The sequence below is a fragment of the Triturus cristatus genome, chromosome 7, assembly GCF_964204655.1.
Source record: "Triturus cristatus chromosome 7, aTriCri1.1, whole genome shotgun sequence".
Lineage (NCBI taxonomy): Eukaryota > Metazoa > Chordata > Amphibia > Caudata > Salamandridae > Triturus > Triturus cristatus.
The window spans coordinates 1,722,538,685-1,722,565,093 of NC_140590.1; the positions used below are offsets into that span (position 1 = coordinate 1,722,538,685).

General features: G+C 47.4%; 1 protein-coding gene across 2 annotated transcripts in view; it reads right to left on the reverse strand.

The window, feature by feature from the left end:
• LOC146812897 (ovostatin-like) overlaps positions 1-26,409 on the reverse strand; it is a 433,862-nt gene that overhangs the window by 294,266 nt on the left and 113,187 nt on the right. For both annotated transcript variants that reach the window (XM_085619963.1, XM_085619962.1), the window contains exons 9-11: positions 22,229-22,343; positions 1,220-1,335; positions 628-786 (exon numbers count right to left, since the gene is read on the reverse strand). In XM_085619963.1, the coding sequence (XP_085476089.1) occupies positions 628-786; positions 1,220-1,335; positions 22,229-22,343 (390 nt within the window). The remainder of the gene's footprint in view (positions 1-627; positions 787-1,219; positions 1,336-22,228; positions 22,344-26,409) is intronic.

Here is a 26,409-nt window from a genome sequence, read left to right on the forward strand (position 1 = left end):
ATGAAACTGAAACGTTTCATTTCACTTTTTGAAACACATCCCAATTTATTTTAAGCAAAAGAGGCTGTGTTAAAAAATACTGCTTTATTTAAAAAACAGTCACAGACATGGTGGTCTGATGACTCCAGCAGGCCACCATCCCAGTGAGTGACAGCCATTTCCAAAAGGTCGCAAGTTGCGACCTGCAACATGAATATTAATGAGACAGGTCCATTGCGACCCATTTGGGAATCGTAAACAGTGTCTCACACCTTGTTGTACATTCCATTTTGCGAGTTGCAAATTTCACGTTGCAAAAAATCACAATTTGCAACTCGCAAAATGGAATGGTCGTACATCTGGCCTATATATGTTATCCTTCAAGTAACAAGTGCACCTAATGATCCCAGGGTTGCTATTCTGCACAGCAATCCAGAACAGAGAAATTGACCTGATAAGGAGAAGCAGGGGTGAGGCTAACAGTAGTGCAGCAGGTGCAGGGGCACCTTGACCCAGGAGTCTAGAGCCCGATGCACTGAAAGGATGGCTGTATTTTACTGCCCAGGCAGTGGATGGAGGGCTCATTTACTTTCTTGCACCATGGTCCAAGGCACCATTGCTACGCCACAGACGCGAAACAAGACTCACCTCAAGGACGAGCTTGCCCGCCGTATACTTTGAGGTGTCGAAGGAGAAGTTACAGTTGCCATTCTCGTCTGTGACGCAGTTTGCCACATTCTCAGAATCGATGTAGAGTGCGATGCTTTGGTCGCGGATGCCCTTGTTGTTGCCACCTCGGAGAATGAGCTAAGGAGAAAAAAAACTGCAGTTTCATGCAACAAGTCCTGCTTACCTTCATGAAAAGGGCAACATAAATAAATAAATGCATAAATGTGTGCGCTTGAGCAAACGCTTCATGCAAAGAGCCACGTGCTATCCGTGATACAAAGCGTAAAACACATAACTTAAAAAAAAAATTATGTTTAGCAAATTTAAAGAGTCGGGTAAAATTAATTATATATAGTATATATGTTTAGCAAAAAATTAATGCTAAGAGTCACGTGATGGCCTTAACAAAAAGGGTATATGAAATAAATAAATAAATTATATTTAGCGACTGTTGTTCGGACGGACTTTATAATTAAAGGATGTCATTGTAAATACATATTCCGAAAAATAATGATTTAGTTAAACTTCTGAGCTGGGAAACTATTCCCCAGATTAGGAGCACAACACTTACTGATCCAGTGGTGTTGATGCCCTGCCTGTAGCAGGTGTCAGTGACCTGGTAGTTGAAATAAGGATTGGGCATCTGACGCGAGAACCACACATTGGCACTCTTGAATACCTGTGCGCCTGTGTGATTTGAAAAAACAGAAGCAAGTGAGCAAAACCTCAGCTTCACAGTAGAATTCACTGTTATCTTAAATGCCGAGATCACACTCCCCCATTCACACATACTTCTCCCCAGTGGAAAGTGCCAATGTAGAGATCCTCCCTTAAAACAACTATAGGCCAGCTCATGCATTCCTGCTTTTGTATCTATGAATAAAACTTTCAAATTGCAAATACCAGATCTAGGAAATTCATCCTTTTTGCCCTCACCAGCCCCAGTTTTGGACTGATGCTGGAGGTTACTGAATCTGGATGGGCTCTGCTAACCAGGCCTAGTGCCAGTGTTCTATCTACTAAAGGTACAAGCTGGTTGGTATCATTCTAATTGGTGAGGACAGCCTGCCTGTCCCTAGTATATGGTAGGGAATGTAGCCCTAATGCACTTCAAGGTCCACTGCTGTGTTGTCTATTGCCATTTTTAAAGCCAGGCCTGCCTTGCAAACTGGTTTTAAAATAAAACTGGAGTTGCTTTTAATTCTAAAGTCAAATGCAGACAAAGTCCAAAACTATATTTGTATTACTTAAAAGTCACCCCTAAGATCTGCACTTGATGCTAAAGGGTAGGGTGCACAGTTATAAAAACGGGGGCAATGTAAAAAAATTTAAAATGCCCCAATATGGAAAAACAGGCAATATCATTTCCCCGATTTTAAAGCTGCTATCCTCTTAGACTTTATTACATTTAATAAAGTTCTCCCCATGTCAGACTAACTTTGGAATGCAGCAGCTTGCCATATTATTCAAAGTATCAAATTAACATTAACATTAAACCGTACAACTTGCCAGGGTCCGATTTAATATAGCTATTGCAAGAAAGTAGCTTTAGAACTTAACATCCTGAAGTTACCTAAAGCAGCCTCTTTAAAATGTAGGCAGTTGTTAGCCACACCTCTGGGTTGGTTTACACAGAGGCACACTCCAAGGAGAGAGTTTCTCCATTTTGATTTTTGGGAGAATGTTGCTTTCAGTGCTAGACGTTTGCCAGACTTCACAGAAAATGGTCAAGCTAGAGGGAGATAGCTTAATTCCTATTGGTTAGAGCCCCCCCCCCCCATCAAGCCCAGAAGAAAGACTTCCCTGGTGGACCCGTAGACTGCACCCCAGTGAGCATTGCATGCTGAAAGATTGCACCTGCTGCACTCACAAAGATCCACAAACAAATTACTGTGCCAGACTTCAAAAAGAAAGGAGTGGCCTCCCTGACCAGCAACCAGTATCTATGAGCTGAAGATATAACCCGCAAAGCTAAAAAGATAACATGCCAGCTGAATAGCTGTAACTGGACTTGTCCTGGACTGTACATGTGCATTGTGGAAAATTGTGTCCAAACTTGCAAGTGGCATCCCAGAATCTATGAACCCTTGGCCAGTGCTAGAGGGCGCTCAACTCCCAGAAGGAACTAATAAACAGATGGCTCCCTCATTGGAACCAATGCAGCACAACGCAACTTGATGCAAGGCCTTGCATCACAACACTCGCAACTCCTTGGAACAGATGCTAGTTGACATGAAGCTTTGCAAAGCTTCACCACAGAACCACATCAGGAACGATGCAATGTGATGCAATTCGGTGCTAGACTTGAGTCGCAGCCCTCATGACTCCACTGAAATGATGGAAGTCCATGTAAAGCCTTGCGGCATAGCTACAGTGTGACGCAACTTGATGCAAGATCTGACATTGCGGCCCTCACTGCACCTCAGAACAGATGGCGGATGACATGAAGCCTCACAAAGCAACGCCGCCCATTCTGTGTACCAAAGACATATGGTACAATACTCAGAAGGCCTAACTTGGTTCTCTGCCCGGCCTGCGCTCCAGCTTGGTTGGCCTTAATTTGTGGCTTTCCTGGTCTAGCGCGTACAGATACCCTCCGTTGGTGCCTTGCTCAGTTTGATGGTATTTTTTCCTAAACGTTTAGAAATTCATATCATATCTCTGGTTCCCTATATTGGATTTTTTTGGTTTTGGTGTCAATTTAAAGATGAAGATATTTCCTATTTTGACAAATTGGTGTTGGATTTTTAGTGTGTTGTGCATTTTACTTATCTACTGTTTTGTTTTTGTTAAATAGTTTACTCATGCCAATCTCCTACATTTTGCCTAACTGCTCATTTGCCAAGTCACCAAGGGTTGATCATTGATCATGGATTAATTTACTGAGATTTGACTGGACAAATTAGTGATTGTGGTATTATGACTAGCTGAAGGTGAATCCCCCACCTGATTATAACCCACTTTCCTAGAGCAGAATGCAAAGGAATATTTGGACTGGGTAAACTGCTCATTATGAGTGCCTGCGATAGCTACAGCTCTCTTACTCTTTTTCAGTTCTCAGTCTATCTCTGCTTTCTCATTTCTCCTCCTACCTTCTTTTCTCCTGTTCTTCCCCCATCTCTTTGGAATGGTCTCCTTTCAAAGCAGCCGGAAGACTCTGAGAATAAAGGACTACCCCTCATGCTTCACTTTGTCATGATGCAACCGATATGAAGGAATTGGCCAGGTCCAGAATCCTTTCCTCAAGGGGCGTGCAAAATTTGTGTAATTTACTGTTGTTTAATAGTGCAAAATTTCACACAAGAAACCACATTTGTGCATAATCACAAAAAAATCCAAATCCAGGATTTAGCTCTACATTTAAGAGCAAATCGAGTGCTCACATCCATTTTGGCATCAAGGATGCATTTCAGGCTATAAAGAAAATAGCACACAATTCTCAAGTGCCACAAATTACACCTTCTAATGTTCTGGCTGTTCACCTTGTTTTTGTCCTCCTGTGGTAAACTTTTTTCAGCGAACACAGATCAATTACGTGATGAGGAGTAATTTCTGGAACTTTGCATAGGAAGTGCAACATGAAATTCCTGAAATTACACAAGACTGCGCTGGTGTAGTAGCAATTTTGCCCGGGCCTGCTTTTCACCAGAGCGTTGGTGAAGTTTCAAAAATGTGTCTATTACCCCTTACCCTTTGCAGTGAGACCCATGAAATTAGTTCATAAAATATGGTGAGTTACCCCTTAAGTTCTTTGCATCTCTTCGTAGAACAAACTCTCAGCTTACATGAATTGTATTTAAATTGATTTATTCTAGGTACTCCCAGATGCAGCCATCAGGTTAACAACCCCCACATTCTAAAGAAATATCCAGTGCTTGTGAATCACCATAAATTCTAGAACAGGCACTAAAGGTTCCACAGTAAAATATGCATACACTAATATGTCTCTATTTTGCAAACCAAATTAAAATTAAAATAAAAAATAAAAACAAATGATGTATAGTTAAAATACGTCTTAAAACAAAAGACTATATATATGTTAGAACTTGGTCCAAATAGGGACCCTTGCTTCCAGTCAGGGAAAGGAGGGACACCCTCTTTGATAACCCCTTCTCACCCCCTGGTAGCTTGGCACGAGCAGCCAGGCTTATCTTCAAGGCAATGTGTAAACTATTTGCAACCACACTCCCAGGGACACAGTGATAACACCACAAATGGATACCACACTGATGTATGAAAATAGCGGTATCTTTATCAAGAAGAAAAATACAGTAAGACCAAACGATAAAAATACAACATATGCGTATTCAAAATATTTCACTTGCCCGGTTATTAGGCCAACAAACACTTGTAGCTTCTTGCGGTATTAATGAGCAGTTCACGATGTTCAAATGCAGTCCTAATGCAATGCTATGTAGTTCATAATGCAGTTTGTATTGTCAGACTAATGCAGTTCGTAATGCAAGAATAATGCAATACTCAATGCAAGTAATCAGGCAGTTCATAATGCAAGAATAATGCAATCCTCAATGCACGTAATCAGGCAGTTCGTAATGCAAGAATAATGCAATCCTCAATGCACGTAATCAGGCAGTTCGTATAGCAAGTATAACGCATTCCTTAATGCGAGTAATAAGGCAGTTCGTAATGCGAGAATAATTCAATTCTCAATGCACATAATCATGCAGTTAGTAATGCAAGTAGAACGCAATCCTCAATGCAAGTAATAAGGCAGTTCGTAATGCGAGAATAATTCAATCCTCAATGCACGTAATCAGGCAGTTCGTAATGCAAGTATATCACAATCCCTAACGCAAGTAATAATGCAGTTCGAAATGTAGGAATAATACTAGGCCAATCGATGTGATTATCGCGGGCACCACTAGGCCCCAACCACAGACAGAAGTCCTGAACTTCCGAGGGCGGCCCCGTTGCTGCTGGGCAGGTCCGGGCCGCTCGAGGACTCAGCACGTCTATCGCAATGCAGTGGGTGAGAGACAGGACTACTCCTGTCCTCGTCCTGCACACCTCCCCAGGCCACACACGCTTGCGGCTCCCAACCGGAGTCCAAGCCTTACCTGGGGAAGTGCTGCCTCGCTCTCTCTCTCTCTCCCCGCTCGTCGGACGTCCTGCTGGACAATCCCAATGATGACGCAGCTCCGATGCAAGGCGACGCTGTAGCCGGACAGGTTACTGCGCTGCCTTCTCCGTTGCTGATGATCCTGCTTTATGAAATCCTTCAGCACGTTGCGGCTCGGGCCGGCGGTGGTGATCTTGATCCGCAGCCTCCCTTACAATGATGGCTCGGGCCACAAACAGCTACACAGCAGCGTGGCTGATGATTCACGCTGCGGGGGGCACTGCAGTCACAGGGCACTTTCCAACCAGCACCACGGATCCCTTGGCAGTCTCAGGCTGCACATGCACAAGGTGTCGCTGAGACTCGGTTGGGCTTCGGGCCACACAGCCCTGGAGCAATGCTTACAAAGGTCTCTGGCTGCAAAAAGCTCATGCACACAGCGCCGCTGAGACGCACTTGGAAACTTTGATGTTCCTGAGTTTCCACAACAGGGAGCCAGCTCTCCTCAGGCCCTTGAAGACTTGTTACTTCGGGACACAGCGCACAGCAAAGTCCTTTCAAGCAGGGGGTCACAGCACACAGCAAAGTCCCTTAGCCTCTACTTAGTTAAATCAGCAAACTGCAGGCCAGCCCCAGAACACACAGCAAGGGTCAGTCCTTCTCCTCAGTCTCTTCAGCTGTTCTTACTTGGCAGAGGTTCCTCTTGACCACGAAGTAGTTTTAATCATTTTCAGTCTTGATCAGTCCAAAGTTCAGGGGTTTCAGCTCTCATAGTTATACCCCTAAATGTCTTTGTGTTCAGGGGCACTGACCCCTGTCCAAAACCAGTTCTGGTGTCTTTCTGCCGGTGGCAACTTCTTCCTTTGATAGTGGGGATCTGGTTCCTTAGACACTCAGCAGGAGATGGAGTCATTCTTTTATGGCAGCAGCCCAGGCATCTTCACATCCAGGTGGCTACTCCTCCTCCCTACACTCCAGATGCAGGTCAACCTGTTGCTGTCTCACCTACTCCTCCCCTGGGTCAAGACATTTCCCAGATCCTATCACATTCAAATCTGGGCAGTCAATCCACAGCCAGGCAGAGACACACAGAAATTGTTAGAACAAAAAAAACAGCCACTTCTAAAAGCGTGGTTTGTAAACACACAATTCAAAACCTTCACAAAAAGATGTGTTATTAAATTGTGAGTTCAGGCACACTAAACTTCACCTCTCAATCTTAAGCCTATGGGAAGATAGGCTGGAAAAACATATTACACAGCCTTTCCCATTCTGTCCTATGGGCAAGATGACCTTGCAACAGTGAAAAACGAAACAGACAGTATTTCACTGTTAGGACATTGTACACTTCTCAGTACATGTCCTACCTTTCACAGACACTGCACCCTGCCCAGGGGGGTACCTTGGGCCTACTATAGGGGTGTCTGATCTGCATGGAAAGGGAATGGTAAGGCCTGGCAAGTGGGTGCACTTGTCTGGACAACATGACACTTAGCAAACTGCGTGCAGGCACTGCCGTGGTAGGCCTGAGTTCTCTCTTTAGAGCTACTCGTGTGGGTGGCACAATTAGTGCTGCAGGCCCACTAGTAGCATTTGCATTACCAGCCCTGGCACACATAGTGCACTTTACTAGGGACTTTACTAGTAAGGCAAACATACCAATTATGGACAACCAATTACCATAACACATTATACAGGGAACACTTGCACTTTGACACTGATCAGCAGTGGCAAAGTGCCAAAGAATCTAAGTTGGCAACACCATGTCAGGAAAAAGGTCTTAGGGGGAAGGCAAAAAGTTTAGGGAACTTTAGCCATGTCCAACAATATATATAAACAATCAACTACAAACTTTACTGGGGAACAGAACACTTGGAGATCGAGACAGCATTAAGTTTAAATAACATACAAAATATTCAAATTTGCAAGGCATCCTTGCTTTCCTTTTTGTCCGAATCATTGTATTGTTATAAATGCCAATCATTTTTTTACAGTTTTCCATGTGTCTTCCACAACTACTATATCACCAACCTGCTCCTGTTCGGTTTTGTTCCATCTTCCATCCCAGCATAATTTGTACCCACTCTTTTGCCCAATTTAGGACTGATTTACCTTATTGATCATTCCACGGAAATTTGATTTTAACCATCTGCCCTACAATTATATCCTGACTTTTCACTGCTAAAACTGTGAAAACATTCTCCTTATACAATTTCTGTTTTTCCTGTATGTCTTTTTTATATCTTGCTCAATAATAGTTATCCACATAAACATTATCTAATATGCGGGTTAATCCAGGTTTCTTTTCCCTCAATATTTCAAAAGGAGAATACCCAGATGTGCAATGTGTAGTGGTTTTATATCCCCACATCAGTTATTTTACATGGCCTATAACAGGTAGTCCATTGCCAGGGGCTAATTGAATGCCTTCTTTTAACACCCTATTCACACTACACACAAGACCATTCACCCTTGAATTGTATACAGCTATTCTGATGTGGTGAATGTTCCTATTTGTCACATAGTCCTTAAATTCAACAGAACATAAATGTGAACCATTCATTTTTTCTTAATGAGGGATAACTAGAATAAATTGCAAATGTTTCTCCATATATTGTATAACAGTAGTAGAGCACTAACAAATTCCAGCTCGAACCACTTAGAGTAATAATCTATCAATACAATCAGACCAATGTTGGTTACCAAGAACCTCCATGGAGCCTTTTATATCCATGGCTAGTTCTACACATGGTCTTACAGGAAATTCTACTGGCTGTAATGTTTGGATACTTGTTATGTAAATGTTATCCCTATTGGAACATATTTGAAATTATTTCACCCCCTTCTCTCTCTTTATCCATGCCTGGTAACTAAATGATTCTCTAATCCTATTTTTGTTTGGCTTCTACCAAGATGTCTTTGATGATCAAATGTCATCATTCCACTTCTCAAACAAACAGAGGGTATATATTGTATCTGTCTCTTTAGTCCAAATTCATCTTCACTTAATTCATCTTTAATACAAGTAAATCTTTCCCAACCTTTCAATTGCAATGGCCAGTCTGCTTTTATGCATTAGCTAAGATAACGTAATTTCATATCAACTTGAACAGATTTTTTCCATTCCTTTTCTGATATGGTTTCCTATCCATGCATTTCATGGCTGGTACCCATCTATACTCTTCTAAATGATCTTTAATGTCGTTACAATGGTCATCCTTAGTTTTAATCCTTGATAAAGGATCAGCACATTTGTTGTCATTACCAAATACAAACTGCATGGTAAAATAAAAAAAATATTTTATAAAATAACATGCCTGATCCATTAGTAGACAATAAAAGAATCAAAGTTTTATGGTCCGTCCTTACTATAATGCTATCCTCCATTCATATGTTCTAAAATGTCTCACAGCCCCAAAAAATTAAAGGTCTCTCTTTCTAAAACTGGTCCATGTCTGATAATGTGCATGAAGCATATGCAATGACCACTTCTTCTCCATCACCTATTTGACCTAATACAGTACCTTATCCATAGGCACTGGCATCAGGGTTATCATAGCCTTATTCACTAGATTGAAATTCCCTAGTGGTGGTGCCACTTCAGTCTCACTTTTTATAATTACAAATTCAAGTTGACATCCTTCACTCCATTCAATTTGTATTCTTCTTGTTTAATAATTTTCTCATCTCTTGTTTTATCAGATTTTTCAAAAATGTAAAATAGAATTTGATAACACCCAAAAATGGTCTTACTTAATCTTTCTTAAATAGAACAAAAACATTACCTATACTATCAACTGACATATTTTTGGAGTTTAAGCCTTCTGCTTTGATCATGTGCCCCAAGTAAATTACACAGTTCACGTTCAATTTCCACTTTTCAGCTTTGGCATTTAAACCATTCATACACAAAATTTCAAAAACATTTCTTAATATACTATCACGCACAGACTCTTCCCAAGCAAAATGAATATGCCATCTTAAAAGTAGAATACTCTGGTACACCAATAAATTTTTTTTTTCATTAATAGCTTAAATACTGAAGATACAGATATCAAACCAAATCGCACACGTCTACATCAAAATGTTCCAAAAGGTGTAATAAAGGATGTTAGATGTTGTGAAGAAGGGTGCAAACCATCCTGAAGATACACAGGTGATAGGTCTGTGTTTGGTAATGGATGCCTGTCTGATATTGCATTATTGAGATCATGAATATCAACACACACCCATACCGATTGCTTAGGTATTCATACAACTACTGTCGGCACCAACCAATTTGATGACTAATTTCTTCAGTTCTTTTGTTATCTAACAATTTTTAAGTTCAGTTTTAACAGCATTTCTAACAGGTGTGCACCTCTGGTTGTGCCCCTCTCCTTAAACTTGTGTTTAAAACCTCAAAATCTTACTAACCTGTCTGTAAAGACATCTGGGCAACTCTGGACAATGCAGCTTATTTCTGTTACAGAATTTACTAAAACAATTTAATCATCCGCCCCTGGGTAAAGTTACATACTCAATGCAGATTGATGTATTAAACTAAACACCGTTTACCCTCTCTTTGCTACTTAAATCTTACCACTGATTTCCCTTTCTCTAAATGCAATGTTGCCTATGATGAATTCAAATAAGCCAACCTTTTCTCTGCCATAACTCTTCAACATCATACCTGCATTGAACATACAGTTGGATTCTAAATTCCAAGTTTTCTTAAAATGTTCCAATGATATGATGGAGCACTCAAAGCCACCAGCATTTTAGATATGTTGTCTTCTTTTTCCTTTCCCTATCATGATCTACAGTAGACATGAGGCCAGTTTCTGTTACAGAAGTTGAACAACAATCCTGTACCAGACTGAGGGCATCCGATTCATTATCTTCAATTGGCATGTTTCTTATAGATCCAATATATATTCCCTTAGAGTTAATTCCCCTGTTTCTACTCACTCAAGCATAATGTCTCAATGTCTTGCATTTTATGCATGCAAGACTTCTGGCTGAACAGGACCTGTCATTGGCCCACTGATTCCTGCTTTCACAGCCTATGCAACTACTCTTATATTGTGCCGTATTCTTATTTTTCTAAGTGGCATTTCCTTTGTCCAACTGTGGTTTTATCTGTACAACATTAACATGTTCACATATTTCTCCCTTCTCCTTCACAGCCTGCTCAGTTTTCATAGTAGATTGTTTTTTATTCATACTTTTCATACACTTTGCTGTCAGTTCTTCTTTTCTAGCAAGCTCAAGAGCTTCAAGTAATGTAGGATTGCGAGCAGCTTATGATGAGTTCAGCATCATTTGATCACATATATATTCATTGTGATTACCTGTAAGTGCACAATTTACCATTAAAGGTTCATGTTAAAATAGTGTGCACACAGGGGTGTAACCATACCTCTGATAATGCACAGTATAGAACCTGTTCTGTGACCTGGAGTGGATCACCAGGGGTACGCTCATTGTGGGCACTGGACTACTTTCCATTCCCGGGATGCATCACATGAAGCAGTGGTGGCAATGTACTGCGTTATGTGACTCTATAGTGCAATCAGACCGTTTTCTCTGCGTCAGAGGTATGCAAACTGGTTCATCTTTTGTAAAGCTCCACTGTTAATGTAAAACCCAAAAGCTTGAACTGATATTCTGTGTGAATGTATGTACTGTGAGTGCATAGCCCATGCACAGCAGTAGAACTCTGTGAGTTGTGAGAGTCTGAGTAATAGGACTAGTGGAATCCAATTTGGATGCCTCAGGTTTAGTATGGGACAACATGGAGGATGGGAATATTTTCCCCAGAAAATGACAAATCGCAAAGAAACCTTCGGAAACCTTAGACAGTAGAATCACATCCCCCATCTGGAAAATATTTTTTAAAGTAGGATCCAAACCATCCATCTTTGATACAGTTCCAAATTACAAAGGAAAATAGTGTAGGTTACTTGAGAGACTGCTGTGTAACCATTGCTGTGTACCCACCTGCATGGCACCCAGTCTCCCAGATGAGAGTGTCCACCTGGCATCTATCAATTCTTCCACATTCATTCGCAAATGATATACTCCCTGTTACGTTGTGGTCAAAGCATTTTGGGTTGAAGATGACAGAGGGACACACTTTCCAGGCAGCACAAGGAATTCTGCCCTGCTGCTCCAGGCATTATATCCTCCTGCACCGTAGCCCTTCTATGTTTTGTTATCTGTGACTGGTAAATCTCTGGAAATTTTGAGTTCCATAGAAGCGGACTGTAGGACACAGGACAGAAAGCCCCCAAAGGAGAACAGTTCCACAGAAATGTGATGGTGGGCAATCCTCTGTGGTGGTGGTTGGTTTGACCACTGCTTCAGAATGTTACCACAAAGGAATGTATATCAAACTGACACTCTATTTCAAAGTGCAATATCCATATGAAATAGTTTCCATTAGTTTAATGTTGAATATGAATGCAGTAAAGTAAAGTGGCACAAAAACCACACAAATGTGAGCTGAAAATGTTTCATTTTTGTGCTGCAAATTTTTCCAATTTATATGCAGTATCCTGAGGAGGAGAGGATCTGCTTAAGACAGTGTGCTTTTGTACAGCACCCATTGGTTTCTCAGCAGAATAGCACCTGTTTAGGGCACAATTCAGTAGTACTCGGTTCATTGATCACAGAAGGGTGAAAGGCTGAAAGGACTGGCTAGGATTCAAATTTATGACCATGAGGTCAAACGCTGATCTGTTCAGTTGATTCATTAACCCACTGAGCCATCAGCCATGACTCCAGTGCTCCGCTATTTCTTGCAACTGCAGTACACATCTGAGTCTCCAGCAGCCGCAATGCACACATCCATTCTTAACCGTTTACAGACTCAGCACTAGAAGTCAGTGCTCGTCTGCCTTGCAGCCTCAGTGCCCCACTCAACCCCCAGATGTCCCAGTGTTCCTGAGCCACCTGCAAACTCAGTATTCTTCTGTCCCTTGAGCATCAGTCTCCCTCTACCACACTGTTCCTGCAGTGTTTTGTGATCCTCTGACCCCCACATGCGTTCTCAGAACAACACTTACCCCCCTGCACCCTTAGTACTCCTGCACCTGCTTTAGCCTCAGTGTGCCTCTGAACCTCTAGTAGACTCGGTGCTCCTCAGAGCCCTCCTCAGTCTCACTGCCCTAGAGCCCCCTGCAGTCGCAGAGATCCTCAAAACCCCTGTACTCTTGGTGCTCCAGAGCCCCCTTCAGGCTCAGTTCTTCTTAGTGCCCTTTAGGGAATCAGTGCTCCTCAGAGCTCCCTGCAGTCTCACTCAGTGCCCCAGAGCCCACTGCAGTCGCAGAGATCCTCAAAGTCCCCTGAACTCTTGATGCTCCAGAATTCCCGTCAGGCTCAGTTCTCCTTAGTGCCCCCTGGGGAATCAGAGCTCCCCAGAGCCCTGCAACCTGTGTTAGTCTGACCCCTGTGTAATCTCAGTGCACTTCTGAATCAGGTGCAACCTCTGCAGCTTTGGCACCTCAGAGCTCCTGCACCCCTGGTGCTCCTCTGAGCTGCCAGTAGCTTCAGCACTTCTGTGAACACCCAGCATTCTTAACACTCTCCAAAGCCTCAGTGGTCTCAAAGCCCTCTGTAGTCTCAGCGTTCCTCAGAGCTTCCTGTAGCCTTGACACTCCAAGGACCACTACAGTCTCAGAGCTGCTCAAAGCACCCCGGCCACTTCCCTTCAGTCCTCTAAAGCCTCTCCACCCTCAGTGCCCCTTGCAGTCTCTGTGCTCCTCAGAGCCCCCTGCAGCCTCTGTGCTCCTCAGAGCCCCCTGCAGCCTCTGTTCTCCTCAGAGCCCCTTGCAGTCTCTGTGCTCCTCAGAGCCCCCTGCAGCCTCTGTGCTCATCAGAGCCCCTTGCAGACTCTGTTTTCCAGAGAGCCCCCTGCAGCCTCTGTTCTCCAGAGAGCCCCCTGCAGCCTCTGTGCTCCTCAGAGCCCCCTGCAGACTCTGTTCTCCAGAGAGCCCCCTGCAGCCTCTGTGCTCCTCAGAGCCCCTTGCAGCCTCTGTGCTCCTCAAAGCAGCATGCAGCCTCTGTGCTCCTCAGAGCCCCCTGCAGCCTCTGTGCTCCTCAGAGCCCCTTGCAGCCTTAGTGATCCTCAGAGCCCCATGCAGCCTCTGTGCTCCTCAGAGCCCCCTGCAGCCTCTGTGCTTCTCAGAGAAACCCTGCAGCCTCTGTGCGTCTCAGAGCCCCCTGCAACCTCTGTTCTCCTCAGAACCCCTTGCAGTCTCTGTACTCCTCAGAGCCCCCTGCAGCCTCTGTGCTCCTCAGATACCCCTGCAGCCTCTGTTTTTCTCGGTCAGAGCCCCATGCAGTCTCTGTGCTCCTCAGAGCCCCCTGCAGCCTCTGTGCTCCTCAGATCCCCCTGCAGCCTCTGTTTTTCTCGGTCAGAGCCCCATGCAGTCTCTGTGCTCCTCAGAGCCCCCTGCAGCCTCTGTGCTCCTCAGATCCCCCTGCAGCCTCTGTTCTCCTCAGAGCCCCCTGCAGCCTCTGTGCTCCTAAGAGCCCCATGCAGCCTCTGTGCTCCTCAGAGCCCCCTGCAGCCTCTGTGCTTCTCAGAGACCCCTGCAGCCTCTGTGCGTCTCAGAGCCCCCTGCAACCTATGTTCTCCTCAGAGCCCCTTGCAGTCTCTGTACTCCTCAGAGCCCCCTGCAGCCTCTGTGCTCCTCAGATCCCCCTGCAGCCTCTGTTTTTCTCGGTCAGAGCCCCATGCAGTCTCTGTGCTCCTCAGAGCCCCATGCAGTCTCTGTGCTCCTCAGAGCCCCCTGCCGCCTCTGTACTCCTCAGAGCCCCCTGCCGCCTCTGTACTCCTCAGAGCCCCCTGCAGCCTCTGTGCTCCTCAGAGCCCCCTGCAGCCTCTGTTCTCCTCAGAGCCCCCTGCAACCTCTGTTCTCCAGAGAGCCCCCTGCAGCCTTTGTGCTCCTCAGAGCCCCCTGCAGACTCTGTTCTCCAGAGCCCCCTGCAGACTCTGTTCTCCAGAGAGCCCCCTGCAGCCTCTGTGCTCCTCAGAGCCCCTTGCAGCCTCTGTGCTCCTCAGAGCCCCATGCAGCCTCTGTGCTCCTCAGAGCCCCCTGCAGCCTCTGTGCTTCTCAGAGACCCCTGCAGCCTCTGTGCGTCAAAGAGCCCCCTGCAACCTCTGTTCTCCTCAGAGCCCCTTGCAGTCTCTGTACTCCTCAGAGCCCCCTGCAGCCTCTGTGCTCCTCAGATCCCCCTGCAGCCTCTGTTTTTCTTGGTCAGAGCCCCATGCAGTCTCTGTGCTCCTCAGAGCCCCCTGCCGCCTCTGTACTCCTCAGAGCCCCCTGCAGCCTCTGTGATCCTCAGAGCCCCCTGCAGCCTCTGTTCTCCTCAGAGCTCCCTGCAGCCTCTGTGCTCCTAAGAGCCCCATGCAGCCTCTGTGCTCCCCAGAGCCCCATGCAGCCTCTGTGCTTCTCAGAGCCCCTGCAGCCTCTGTGGTCCTTAGAGCCCCCTGCAGCCACTGTGGTCCTCAGAGCCCACTGCAGCCTCTGTGCTCCTCGGAGCCCCCTGCAGCCTCTGTTCTCCTCAGAGCCCCCTGTAGCCTCTGTGCTCCTCAGAGCCCCCTGCAGCCTCTGTGCTCCTCAGAGCCCCTTGCAGTCTCTGTGCCCCTCAGAGCCCCCTGCAGCCTCTGTGCTCCTCAGAGCCCCATGCAGCCTCTGTGCTCCTCAGAGCCCCATGCAGCCTCTGTGCTCCTCAGAGCCCCCTGCAGCCTCTGTGCTCCTCAGAGCCCCCTGCAGCCTCTGTGCTCCTCAGAGCCCCTTGCAGTCTCTGTGCTCCTCAGAGCCCCCTGCAGCCTCTGTGCTCATCAGAGCCCCCTGCAGCCTCTGTGCTTCCCAGATCCCCCTGAAGTCTCAGCCTCAAAGTCCTTTAAACAGTGTCACTCTGAACCGTCTGTAGCCTCATAGCCCATCTGAAACAGGTGCAGCCTCTGTGCTCCTCAGAGCCCCTTGCAGTCTCTGTGCTCCTCAGACCCCCCTGCAGCCTCTGTGCTCCTCAGAGCTCCCTGCAGCCTCTGTGCTTGTCAGAGCCCCTGCAGGCCCTGTGCTTCTCAGAGCCCCCTGCAGCCTCTGTGCTCCTCAGAGCCCCCTGCAGCCTCTGTTCTCCTCAGAGCCCTTTGCAGTCTCTGTGCTCCTCAGAGCCCCTTGCAGTCTCTGTGCTCCTCAGAGCCCCATGCAGCCTCTGTGCTCCTCAGAGCCCCTTGCAGCCGCTGTGCTTCTCAGAGCCCCCTGCAGCCTCTGTTCTCCTCAGAGCCCCTTGCAGTCTCTGTGCTCCTCAGAGCCCCCTGCATCCTCTATGCTCCTCAGAGCCCCCTGCAGCCTCTGTGCTCCTCAGAGCCCCCTGCAGCCTCTGTGCTTCTTTGAGCCCCCTGCAGCCTCTGTGCTCCTCAGAGCCCCCTGCAGCCTCTGTGCTCCTCAGAGCCCCCTGCAGCCTCAGTGTTCCTGAAACTCCCCTAGCCTCAATGCTCTTCTGAGGCGCAGGTGCTGTCTCTTAGCTTCTGAAAACTACTCAGCGTCAACACTTCTGCAACCCCTGCTGTCTCAGTGCGCCTCCGTGCCCCTTACAGTCTCATCAAACCTCAGAGCCTCTTCCAGTCTCAGGACCCTTTGAACCCATGCAGCCTCAGTGCTGCTCTTGGAGTATTAACACCCTTTGGCATCCCTGCAGCCTCATTGCCTCTAGAGACTCAGAACTCTTGAGCACCCATAGCCCCAGCATCTCCTGCAGTCTGAGCACCTTTTGGACCCCCCCTGAAGCCCCTACATTCCTCGTGACCCTTCCATCCCCAGCCACTCTTTGAGCCTCAGCAGCTACACCGTCCTCCTGAATGCCCTGCAGCCTCTTTGCCTCTAGGGTTCATAGCCCCAGCATCCTCTGCAATCTCAGCACCCTTCTGAAACCCCTACAGCCTCAGTGGTCTTCAGCATCGTCTGTAGCCTTGGTGCCCCTCTGTAGGCCCAGTGCTCTGAGATCCCTGGAGTCTCACTGCTACCTGCAACCTTTGTGCTCCTTTGGTCCCTGGACCCAGTGTGTGTTTCTACTCCTCCCGCCCTGTGTGCAGCTTAGGAGTAGGATGTAGGTTTACTTTTAGTGGAACACATTCTGGTGGAACACAAGGCGGAACCGAAGGCCTGATGATTGATTGAGAACAGGGAACTTAGTAATTGCTATTTTATTATTGCGTAGTGTTTTAGGTCTGGTTTGACAGCACAGCTATCTGCAGTTCTTACTTGATCAACAAAAGGGGCTTTCAGGAGGACCATTGTAGGAGGGTCTTTAGCTCCACCTACAAGACAACTACCTGGAGTACAACATTTTATTGGCCAGACGTTGTGTGATTCCCCTGAATAAAGACTGCTATTATTGCACTTTTTGGCTTGTGAGAATGTTTTAACTCAAACCAGCAGATGTGTGTTGCCAATGACTGTCTAAACTATTCAGTGCTTAGAAATCTTGGGATTTGTTTTAGAGAGTGGTCAAGGCTTTTAAATGGGTATCTCCTGGTGGAATTGTTTATTAATGAGGTCGGTATAGAGATTGCTGTTTTTACACATCCAGAGTGTATACCAAATGGTTTAATTTTGGTGGTGGTCATTTTAAGTTCTGGTATTGCTACACTTGCCAGTCTAGGTGCTGAAAATGAAGGCGCATGTGCAGAGGTCCTATGGGGCATATAAACAAGGCAGATTACAGACAGATAACAAACCATTGATCACTTTTTAAGCAAACATTTACTCTAATTCTGAGCTGGTGTTGCAAGACTGAAAGGTTACAAGGTGCTATGAGCAGACGGAGCAAATAAAAGAAAGGACAGGCTGGTAGCCGTGTTCAGGAGCACACTTCAAATTGTACTACTTGTCTTAGATGCTTTTTAAACCGGTGGAACTTACAAGTTTCAAGATAAAAGTTTCAGCCTCTATTTAATTTCCAGGACCTTTCTTTATCAGCCACTTGATGTGGATGAGAATTTTACCAAGAGTTAGTGACCGTGTTTGCACCTTTGCTTTCATCAGTGGCCAACTTACTACTCTTTGGAAACTAAAATGTGGTTATATTGTCTTCATGGTGTGCAAACAGTAAAGTTGATGGAAAGCTGCACTACTTTTACAATTTGTGAATTTCCATGCACATGACAATGGGCACACGTTAGATTAAATATAATGACAAGTTGATGGAGCCTAACATGGACTGGTAACCACCTGGTGAGTTTTGGGGAAATTGAGGATTAATAAATCAGAAATGGAGACAGTTTTAGGAAGATCAAGTGCTTTTGAAGATCATAGAGGAATCTCTGAAACAAGTCCTAGATCAGATGCTGATTGTTGCACACAATGACAATGTGGACCATGAATCAAGAATTTGAAGCATGGGCCACTAACTACTCAGATAGTGAGATTATGGCTGATCACTGGTGCAAAACACCAAAAAATCAAGAGTGGCTTGATTTAATAATCTGGAGAAGAGGGCAATGCAAGCCTCATGTTACCCATGCTCCTGCAAAGCACCTTATTCCACTGGCGATCAGGTGTTCAAGGTCGCAGGACCTCCCGGATGCCGCTACAGCGAGACCGAAAGGTTCGGCTGGCTTTACTGACAGTTCCAGAATTCAGATGTATAGATCGACACTTGCTGCTTCAGATCGTCACTCTTGACCTGCCAGTCTGGAAGGTGACATCGGAATTTCAAATGTGGTCCAGTTGAACTTACCATGAAAATGTAGTGGACTGAATTAATACTACAGGTCACCTGTAGCTATAGAAGAGTGGGTGGGTTCTTAATATTAGGAGATCATGAGCACTCCCTAATATATACCTAGACAAGATAATAGGACCGCCCAAGGATGCTTGATCTAGCAGTTCTGTGAAAATCAATCCCTAATTAAATATTAGAGGATGGGTTTCCCTTTTCAATGATGTGAGACCCTCACCCACCTTTATCATTGTGTCCTCTCCCCACTCAGGGTCCTTTGTCAATATACTCTGGGCGGGCTCTAAAACAGGAGGTTTTATGAGGAGATGTATGATAATAGAATCAATCTCATGTCATGGTTGCTATTCCTAATATCTAGACCATTTAAATCCTATTTTCATGGGTTTCATGGTAAGCAGGTGGATCCCCTTGAATAATTTGTTATAATTACCTACTGATAGTAAATAATGTTTTACTATGGTCGGATTAAAAACTATGTAAGACAAAAGGAGTGATTATCACCCTCATTGTCAAAATACTTCAGCTGTAAAAAGAAGCCCAACCTTCGTCTACCATCGCTGGTCTGGTAGTAAGAACTCGTATTTCAGGAGGAGGACCCTGAGTTGTAATATTCTTTGCATTGTAGTGACTCCTGTTGAAAATGTGGTGAAAATGTACCTGCTTTGTAACGGCGGACTGAAGTGACTGAGTTTAGTAGTTGTGTGGTAATTCTCATGTGTGGTTGCTGACGGAGCCCTTTACATATCTGCCTAGAACCTCATTCTGCTCTTGTACAGTACTATAGATTTAGGATTACAGATTCCACCATGATACACCTAGGTAAATACCTTAACTGTATCGGTGTCAATAACATAATGTAACCAGACACTCACACACTGGATATTAGAATCATAAGTAAAGTTTTTACATACTCCCCATCATATGCCAATTACAGCCATCATATGTGAAAGTAAAATTCATCTCCCATATCCTCAGGTAGATACTCCATCCATGCTCAGCAATGCAATTACACACCTGAGCACCAACACGTCATGTGTTAGCACCACATGAGTTGCAAGATGATCTTTCATATTTCCCAAAGAATAATGTAAGGGTCCAGCTAAGTCCACATAATAAGACATGATGGAAGTAGTAATCTTTGGCAGGGAAACCCTGCTCTGGGGCTCCACCTGCTGGCCTGTCACACTCAAACCCACATCCCTCCATGCAAAGAACCTCAGAACAGTAAACGACAACCAACTCATCATTACCGGCCAAGTGAATGCAGACTCCACTCCTGCTTCCACACACTCAAGATGCACAAGAAGATCTTCAAATTGTTCCCCACCAACACTTCCAAAACTCACACCTAAGCCCTCATCATCAGCAAGCTGGACTACGGCAATGCTCTCTATACCAGAATCAACTCTCAACTGACCAGAAGACTCCAGACCGTACAGAACTCAACTGCCAGACTCGTCTACAGCCTCCGACCCCGCACCTTAAAGAGCTCCACTGGCTCCCAATCCACAAACGAACACTCTTCAGACTCCTCACGCACACATAGAAAGCCTGTTTGCCCCACATGGTTGTATGATGGTGCAACGCATGCCTGAACAATACATGCCTGAACAACGCATGCTTGTACCACGCGGTCTCTACCACAACTGCGTCTTTAGCATGCATGCCTTTATCACACACGCCTTTACCATGCAGTTTTGTGGTAAAGACATCATGGGTAAAGGGGCATGCGGGCTAAAGATCATACCCCTGCCCTGTAAACTGTCCCTTTTCCCCCTTCCCTGCCCAATAAAAATTAAACCCAAAACCCAAAAATAACCCCGACCCCAGTCCCCCCACCTAAGCACTAAACTACCCTCACCCTGCCTTGTAAACTGTCCCTTCTCCCCCTGCCCTGAACCCTAAAAATTAAGCCCGTGCCCCAAAACCTACCCCAACTCCCCCTGTTTGACCCCTAAAAGCTATCCCCTACTTCCCTAAACTACCCCGACCCTGCTCCCTGCACTGTAAATTAACCTTTTTCCGCCTGCCTCGAGCCCTAACAATTAACCCCATGCCCCAAAAAAGGACCTCAACCCCAGCACCACTGCCCTAAGCCCGAAAAAATTGTTTCCTACCGTGAAGTACCCCAGCTCAGCCCCTTCACCCGCTCTGAGGTCTAAAACTGTCTACTGCCCTGAGCCCTAAAAACTATCCCCTAATCCCTAAACTACCCTGACCCCGCCCTGTAAACTGTCCCTTCTGCCCGACCCTGGGCCATAAAAATTAAGGACGCGCCCCAAAAACTATCCCGACCCCAGCCCCCGTGGCCTATCCCCTACATCTCTATATTACCCCGACCCTGCTCCTTACCCTGTAAACAGTCCCTTTTTCACCCGCACTTAGCTCCAAAAACTGTTCCCACCCTAAAAACTACCCCAACCCCCCCTGAGTCCTAAAACCTACCCCAACCCTGAAAAACTACCCTTCCTACCTCCTAAGACCAAGCCCTAGCCCCACTTACCTCACCGTGTCCTTTCTGATTCCTGATAGTCCTTCCTCTTCCTGTGCCTCTGCTCGGGAACTAGACAGCGCATTGCCATAATCACATATATACGTTGTTAAGGCACATGCGTGGTTAAGGCAAGCGTGGTACAGCTTGCGGGGAAACGGTATGCATGGCTCAGCCCGCGTTGTTAAGGATGTTTCCCACACACATACCTCAACAACTGCATAAACTTCCACAAACCTACCAAAAACCTCTGCTCAGTCAGGCTCTTACACACATCCTCTGCATATGCAGAACAAGATCCAGTGGTGGTGCCCTCTGCTGCCTCACTCCTAAAACCTGGAATGACCGGCCCCTGCACATCAGAGCTGCCGCGTCAGCTCTTCAATTCCTAAATAAACTGAAGACCTGGCTCTTCACACAGCCCTGGCTTGGCCCACACATCTGCTTCAGGGCCAGGATACCCGTGCAGGTGCATTGTGCGCAATACAAACACTAACATAACATCTCTTGCTAGACACTGTCATGTCACATTTTACGGCCTCCTGTCTGATATTATTTTTATATGTCCCCGTGCTCCCATCCCATTCATGCAGTATAAAATGCACCGTGGAAGAGCCTTGGGAAAGAATGTGAGAGCTCAGGAGAAGGTGCTGTGGCTGCACTGGCCCTGTGGGTTTAGCATTGCTGGGGTGAGTGAGGGCATGGGGGGATGAGAGCAGGAGTCAAGCGCGGAGGCACAGAAAGCAGACTGACTCTGCATGCACACACACCGTGGAACAGGAGAAGTGTCCTTTAGAAGCTGGCATGTGTGTTCATTTATGCGAAGAGTTAATGTGCTGTAGGCATACTAGAAGTGTTCATGCAGAACACAAGAATTATGTGATCATTGGTCGGTGGCAATAAAGTTTGCAAAACATATACAGTTGTGACAAATGTTACGTTTCCGAATGTGATTTAAAATAAATTGCTGTAAAATTGCCCACAAATGACCGGGAAAGGAACCCAAACTTCTTAAAAATGAATATACTTTTAAATGATGTGCAGTTTTGGCAAGTTTTAACCTCACAACTTGCATCAACATGCTTTATTTGGCGCATTGGTTAACGTCATACTGCACAGTTTGTGTCCCAAGGCGGGGGAGAGGGGAGGGGCGCGGGGCATAGAGGGGAGGGTCACAGGGTGTAGATTATGCCTTCTTGTAGATACAGTGGTTGTGATACTTGCCTGACCAATTAGCTCTTCTGTAAGAATGGAATACTGTGGTGACCTCTCACCTGTTCCATTTTCGGTAATTGTTGCTTCAATAGTTAGGCTGTCCTGTAGGCCCCGCTGGCTAAGCTGGAACGGCTTCAGGTCGACTGTTACATTGAGTGAACCATCAGGTTTTAACTGTAAAGAAAATACATTGATGAAATACTGATCGAGCAAAGAGGGAGTTCAAAGAAAGTAAAGCACGTGGCAGAAGCGTATATTTTTTCCCTTTGATAGCATTATAAGAAAGTGCTTTTATTTTTTTCTTACTGGTACATATAGAAAGTGCAAATATAGCGAGAAAACAAGAAAAAACGAAAATTACAACTTTAGATGCATAGGCAAGTAAATAAATAGGAATTGGATAAGAGCACCCAGCAGCATTGATAACCACCTGTCAAACCCTGAATCAACGTAAACGTTGGGAAAATAATGAATATATATCGAGCTGAAAACGATTAGGTTAGGCACAGCACCCATTTAGTATTATTCTATACTCCATATGTTAGACAATGGTTTCCGTAGCTGTTATAGCCTCAAACTCTTTCCCATTGTTCCATTAGTAATAACTAAGTGAAATAACTATCTAAAAGGGTATCTGTTGGACTTGGCCCCTTTGACATACACTGCACCCTGGGCCTCCCACAGGGGTGTCCTACATGCAAGAAAAGGGAAGATTATGGCCTTGGCAAGTGGGTGTACTTGCCACGTCGACATGCAGTTCAAACTGTGCACACACATTGCAGTGGCAGGTCTGAGATAATGTGACCCCTGGTTTAGAGCTACGTAGTCAGCTGCCTAATTCTCACGAAAGGGAAGTACTAGACAACATGGCACGTAATTGGATTATTCTCCCTTCACGATATGATGTGGATTCTGTTATGGATGTTTTCCGTCAGTGGGAAGCACCGAAGCAAAGATATGTCTTTGAGAAAATGTTTGGGAAAGGTACGATCGTGGGCCCTGATGTTGATAAAGCTGTTAAAAAGTTGTTGTCATTCAGAAATAGAGAGGTTACTCAGTCATTGTTTGAACAGGATTCCCCTGTAGGGAAAAAGGTAAAAGCGCACCAATACCCGATGAGGGAAGTCCCCCCGGTATGGAAGGAAGCAGTCGCGGCTGATGCCGCTAACGGTATTGCTGCTGTACCAGCGCATTTTCAACGTGTTTGGGTACATGTTCCATGGAAGCGATCTGAAGTCATCGCGCTCAAGCAAACATTGCCCGACCCCCGAAAGAATCCCGCAGGGTACTATAAGGAGTTGTCACTGTTGGAAAGGCGTTCGCCGGAGGGGGGTTCGATCACGTCTTACCCACCCCGTTGACCCACCTCTCCCAAGTAGGCCGAACCAGGCGCTCACACCCTGAGCTTATACTAGGAACAGAGGGACACCACACCGTATCTCTTCTTAGGACGATAGACTTTATCGAAGGTTTAAGGGGTCTTTATGACCCAAGTTGCGAGTAGTACATTTACGCCCCAAGGGACGGCAATCTTGCGGTAGGGGAATGGGGGTAGCGGGACAGTCTATGAGGACAGTGTCTCTGCGGAGTACCCTGCGGACAGCTCCCAATCCTTGAGCTGGAGGGTGTTGGTTCTCTCGGCAATCTCTCGCCAATCTTCCTGGAGGGGAGGGCCGCGAGTCACTCAGCAGGCACGGGTGATTCCGGGGGCAAGGAGCCGCGACAGCGTCAGCAGGGCTCAGATGGTTCAGCGTTCGGGGGCCGCGAGTCACTCAGCAGGCACAGGTGGTTCCAGGGACAAGGAGCCGCGACGGCGTCAGCAGGGCTCAGGTGGTTCAGCGTTCGGGAGCCGCGAGTCACTCAGCAGGCGCAGGTGGTTCCAGGGACAAGGAGCCGCGACGGCGTCAGCAGGGCTCAGGTGGTTCAGAGTTCGGGGAGCCGCGACAGCGTCAGCAGGGCTCAGATGGGTCCAGGTCTTTCTCTGCTCTCGTTCCTTCGGCACCCCCTATTATACTCCCTCTGGCCTTTGAAGTCCGGAGTCCTCCCAGAGAGGGGTTTGGGTGACTGAACGGGTTTGACGGGATTTCCTGCCGCTCGGTCTTTTGTTCTTTTCAGGTTGGTCTGGGAGGGACCCCAGACGCGCAGCAGGCGAGGCGCCTGCACCCCAGGGGCCGGGTGGCCGATCGAGCCCTCCCGGGGGAAGGCGATCCGAGGTGTCGCTGAGCTGGCGCCTCTTGGTCTCGCTTGGGGTTTCCCGCTCCCTTGGTCGGGCATGCGTGGTAGGGTGTCGAGTCCGGCGGGTGCCCTGGCCGGCCCTCGGGTTGGTGTGGCTGGGGCGGCCTGGGTCTGCGACATCGGGTATTAGGGTGGTTGCAGGTTGGCTCGTTGATCGGGAGGGCCCACGCCGCGAGGCCGGTCTCACACGCGTCCCCCCCAGCTGAAAGGCGGGGAGAACTACCCAGCCGTTTGGGGGTTCTCCTCGCTGAAGCGGAATAACCGGGACAGGCCGTCGGCGTTGGCTTGGTCCGTCCCTGGGCGATGCTCAACAGTGAAGTCCATCCCCTGGAGGGAGATTGACCAACGTAGCAACTTGGGGTTCTCTCCTCTCATCTGCATCAGCCACCGCAAGGGCCGATGATCCGTCTGCACTCGGAAGTGGGTTCCGAACAAGTAGGGCCGCAGTTTCTTGAGGGCCCAGACTACGGCGAAGGTCTCTCGCTCTATGGTACTCCAACGCTGTTCTCGAGGCAACAGCCTGCGGCTGATGAAGGCTATGGGCTGATCTATGCCCTTGTCATTGAACTGCGAGAGGACTGCCCCGATGCCGTGCTCGGAAGCGTCTGTCTGGACCACAAACTCCTGGGAGTAGTCGGGGGCCTTGAGTACTGGGGCGGTGCACATGGCGGTTTTCAAGGCGTCGAACACTCGTTGGCACGGGGGGGTCCACTGCACCTTCTTCGGGAGTTTCTTGGAGGTCAACTCCGTGAGAGGTCCGGCGAGGCTACCATAGTTTTTAATGAACCTCCGGTAGTATCCTGTGAGGCCTAGAAAAGCCCGGACTTCCGTCTGAGTGGTGGGGGGCTCCCAGGACTTAATGGCGTCGATCTTTGGTTGGAGATGGGCGACCTGCCCGCTGCCCACCTGATGCCCCAGGTAGACTACGGAGCCTTGCCCGATCTGGCATTTGCTGGCTTTCACTGTTAGGCCGGCCTGGCGCAGGGCTAGCAGTACTCACCGGAGATGCTGGAGGTGTTGGTGCCATTGAGAGCTGAATACTGCTATGTCGTCGAGGTACGCTGCGCTGAACTCCTCGAGTCCGGCCAGGACCTTGTTCACCAACCGCTGGAAGGTGGCCGGGGCGTTTTTCATTCCGAACGGCATGACCCTAAAGCGGTAGTGTCCATCTGGGGTGGAGAAGGCAGAGCGTTCCTTGGCTCCCTCCGTGAGCACAATCTGCCAGTATCCGCAGGTCAGGTCAAATGTGCTGAGGAAGCGAGCGGCCCCAAGGTGGTCGACGAGTTCGTCTGCGCGGGGGATAGGATGGGAATCTGCTCGGGTGACCGCATTGAGTCCCCGGTAGTCCACACAGAATCTCAGTTCGGGGGAGACCCCAGGGGCGTCCGCCTTCGGGACCAGGACTACCGGGCTGGCCCAGGGGCTGTCGGAGGGTTCAATCACCCCAAGGGTCAACATCTTCTGTACTTCGGTCTTGATGCAGGTGCGTACCTGGTCAGGCACTCGGTAGGCTCGGTGTCTCACTGGTGGGCTGTCGCCGGTGTCCACGTCGTGGACACACCAGTCGGTGACCCTCGGGGTCAAGGAGAAGAGGTCTGCGAATTGCTTGAGCAGTTGGCGACAGTCGTCGGTCTGTTGTGGGGTGAGGGTGGTCGACAGCCTCACTCCCTCCACGGAGCCAACCGTTTCTGTGGCGCACAAGGGGTCGGGTAGTGGTTCAGTGTCTTCTTCCGCCCCATCGTCGGTGGCCAGGAGCAAACTCAACTCCGTCCTCACAAAGTGGGGTTTGAGGCGGTTCACGTGGAGAACCCGGAGGGGGTTCCGCGGAGACTGTACATCAACCAGGTACGTGACCTGACTCTTCCGCTCGATCACCTTGAATGGGCCAGTCCATTGTCTTGTAGGGCGCAGGGTTTCACCGGAGCCATGACCCAAACCTGCTGGCCCGGCTGGAACTCGACCAGTGTTGCGTTCTGGTCATACCAGCGCTTCATTTTTTCTTGAC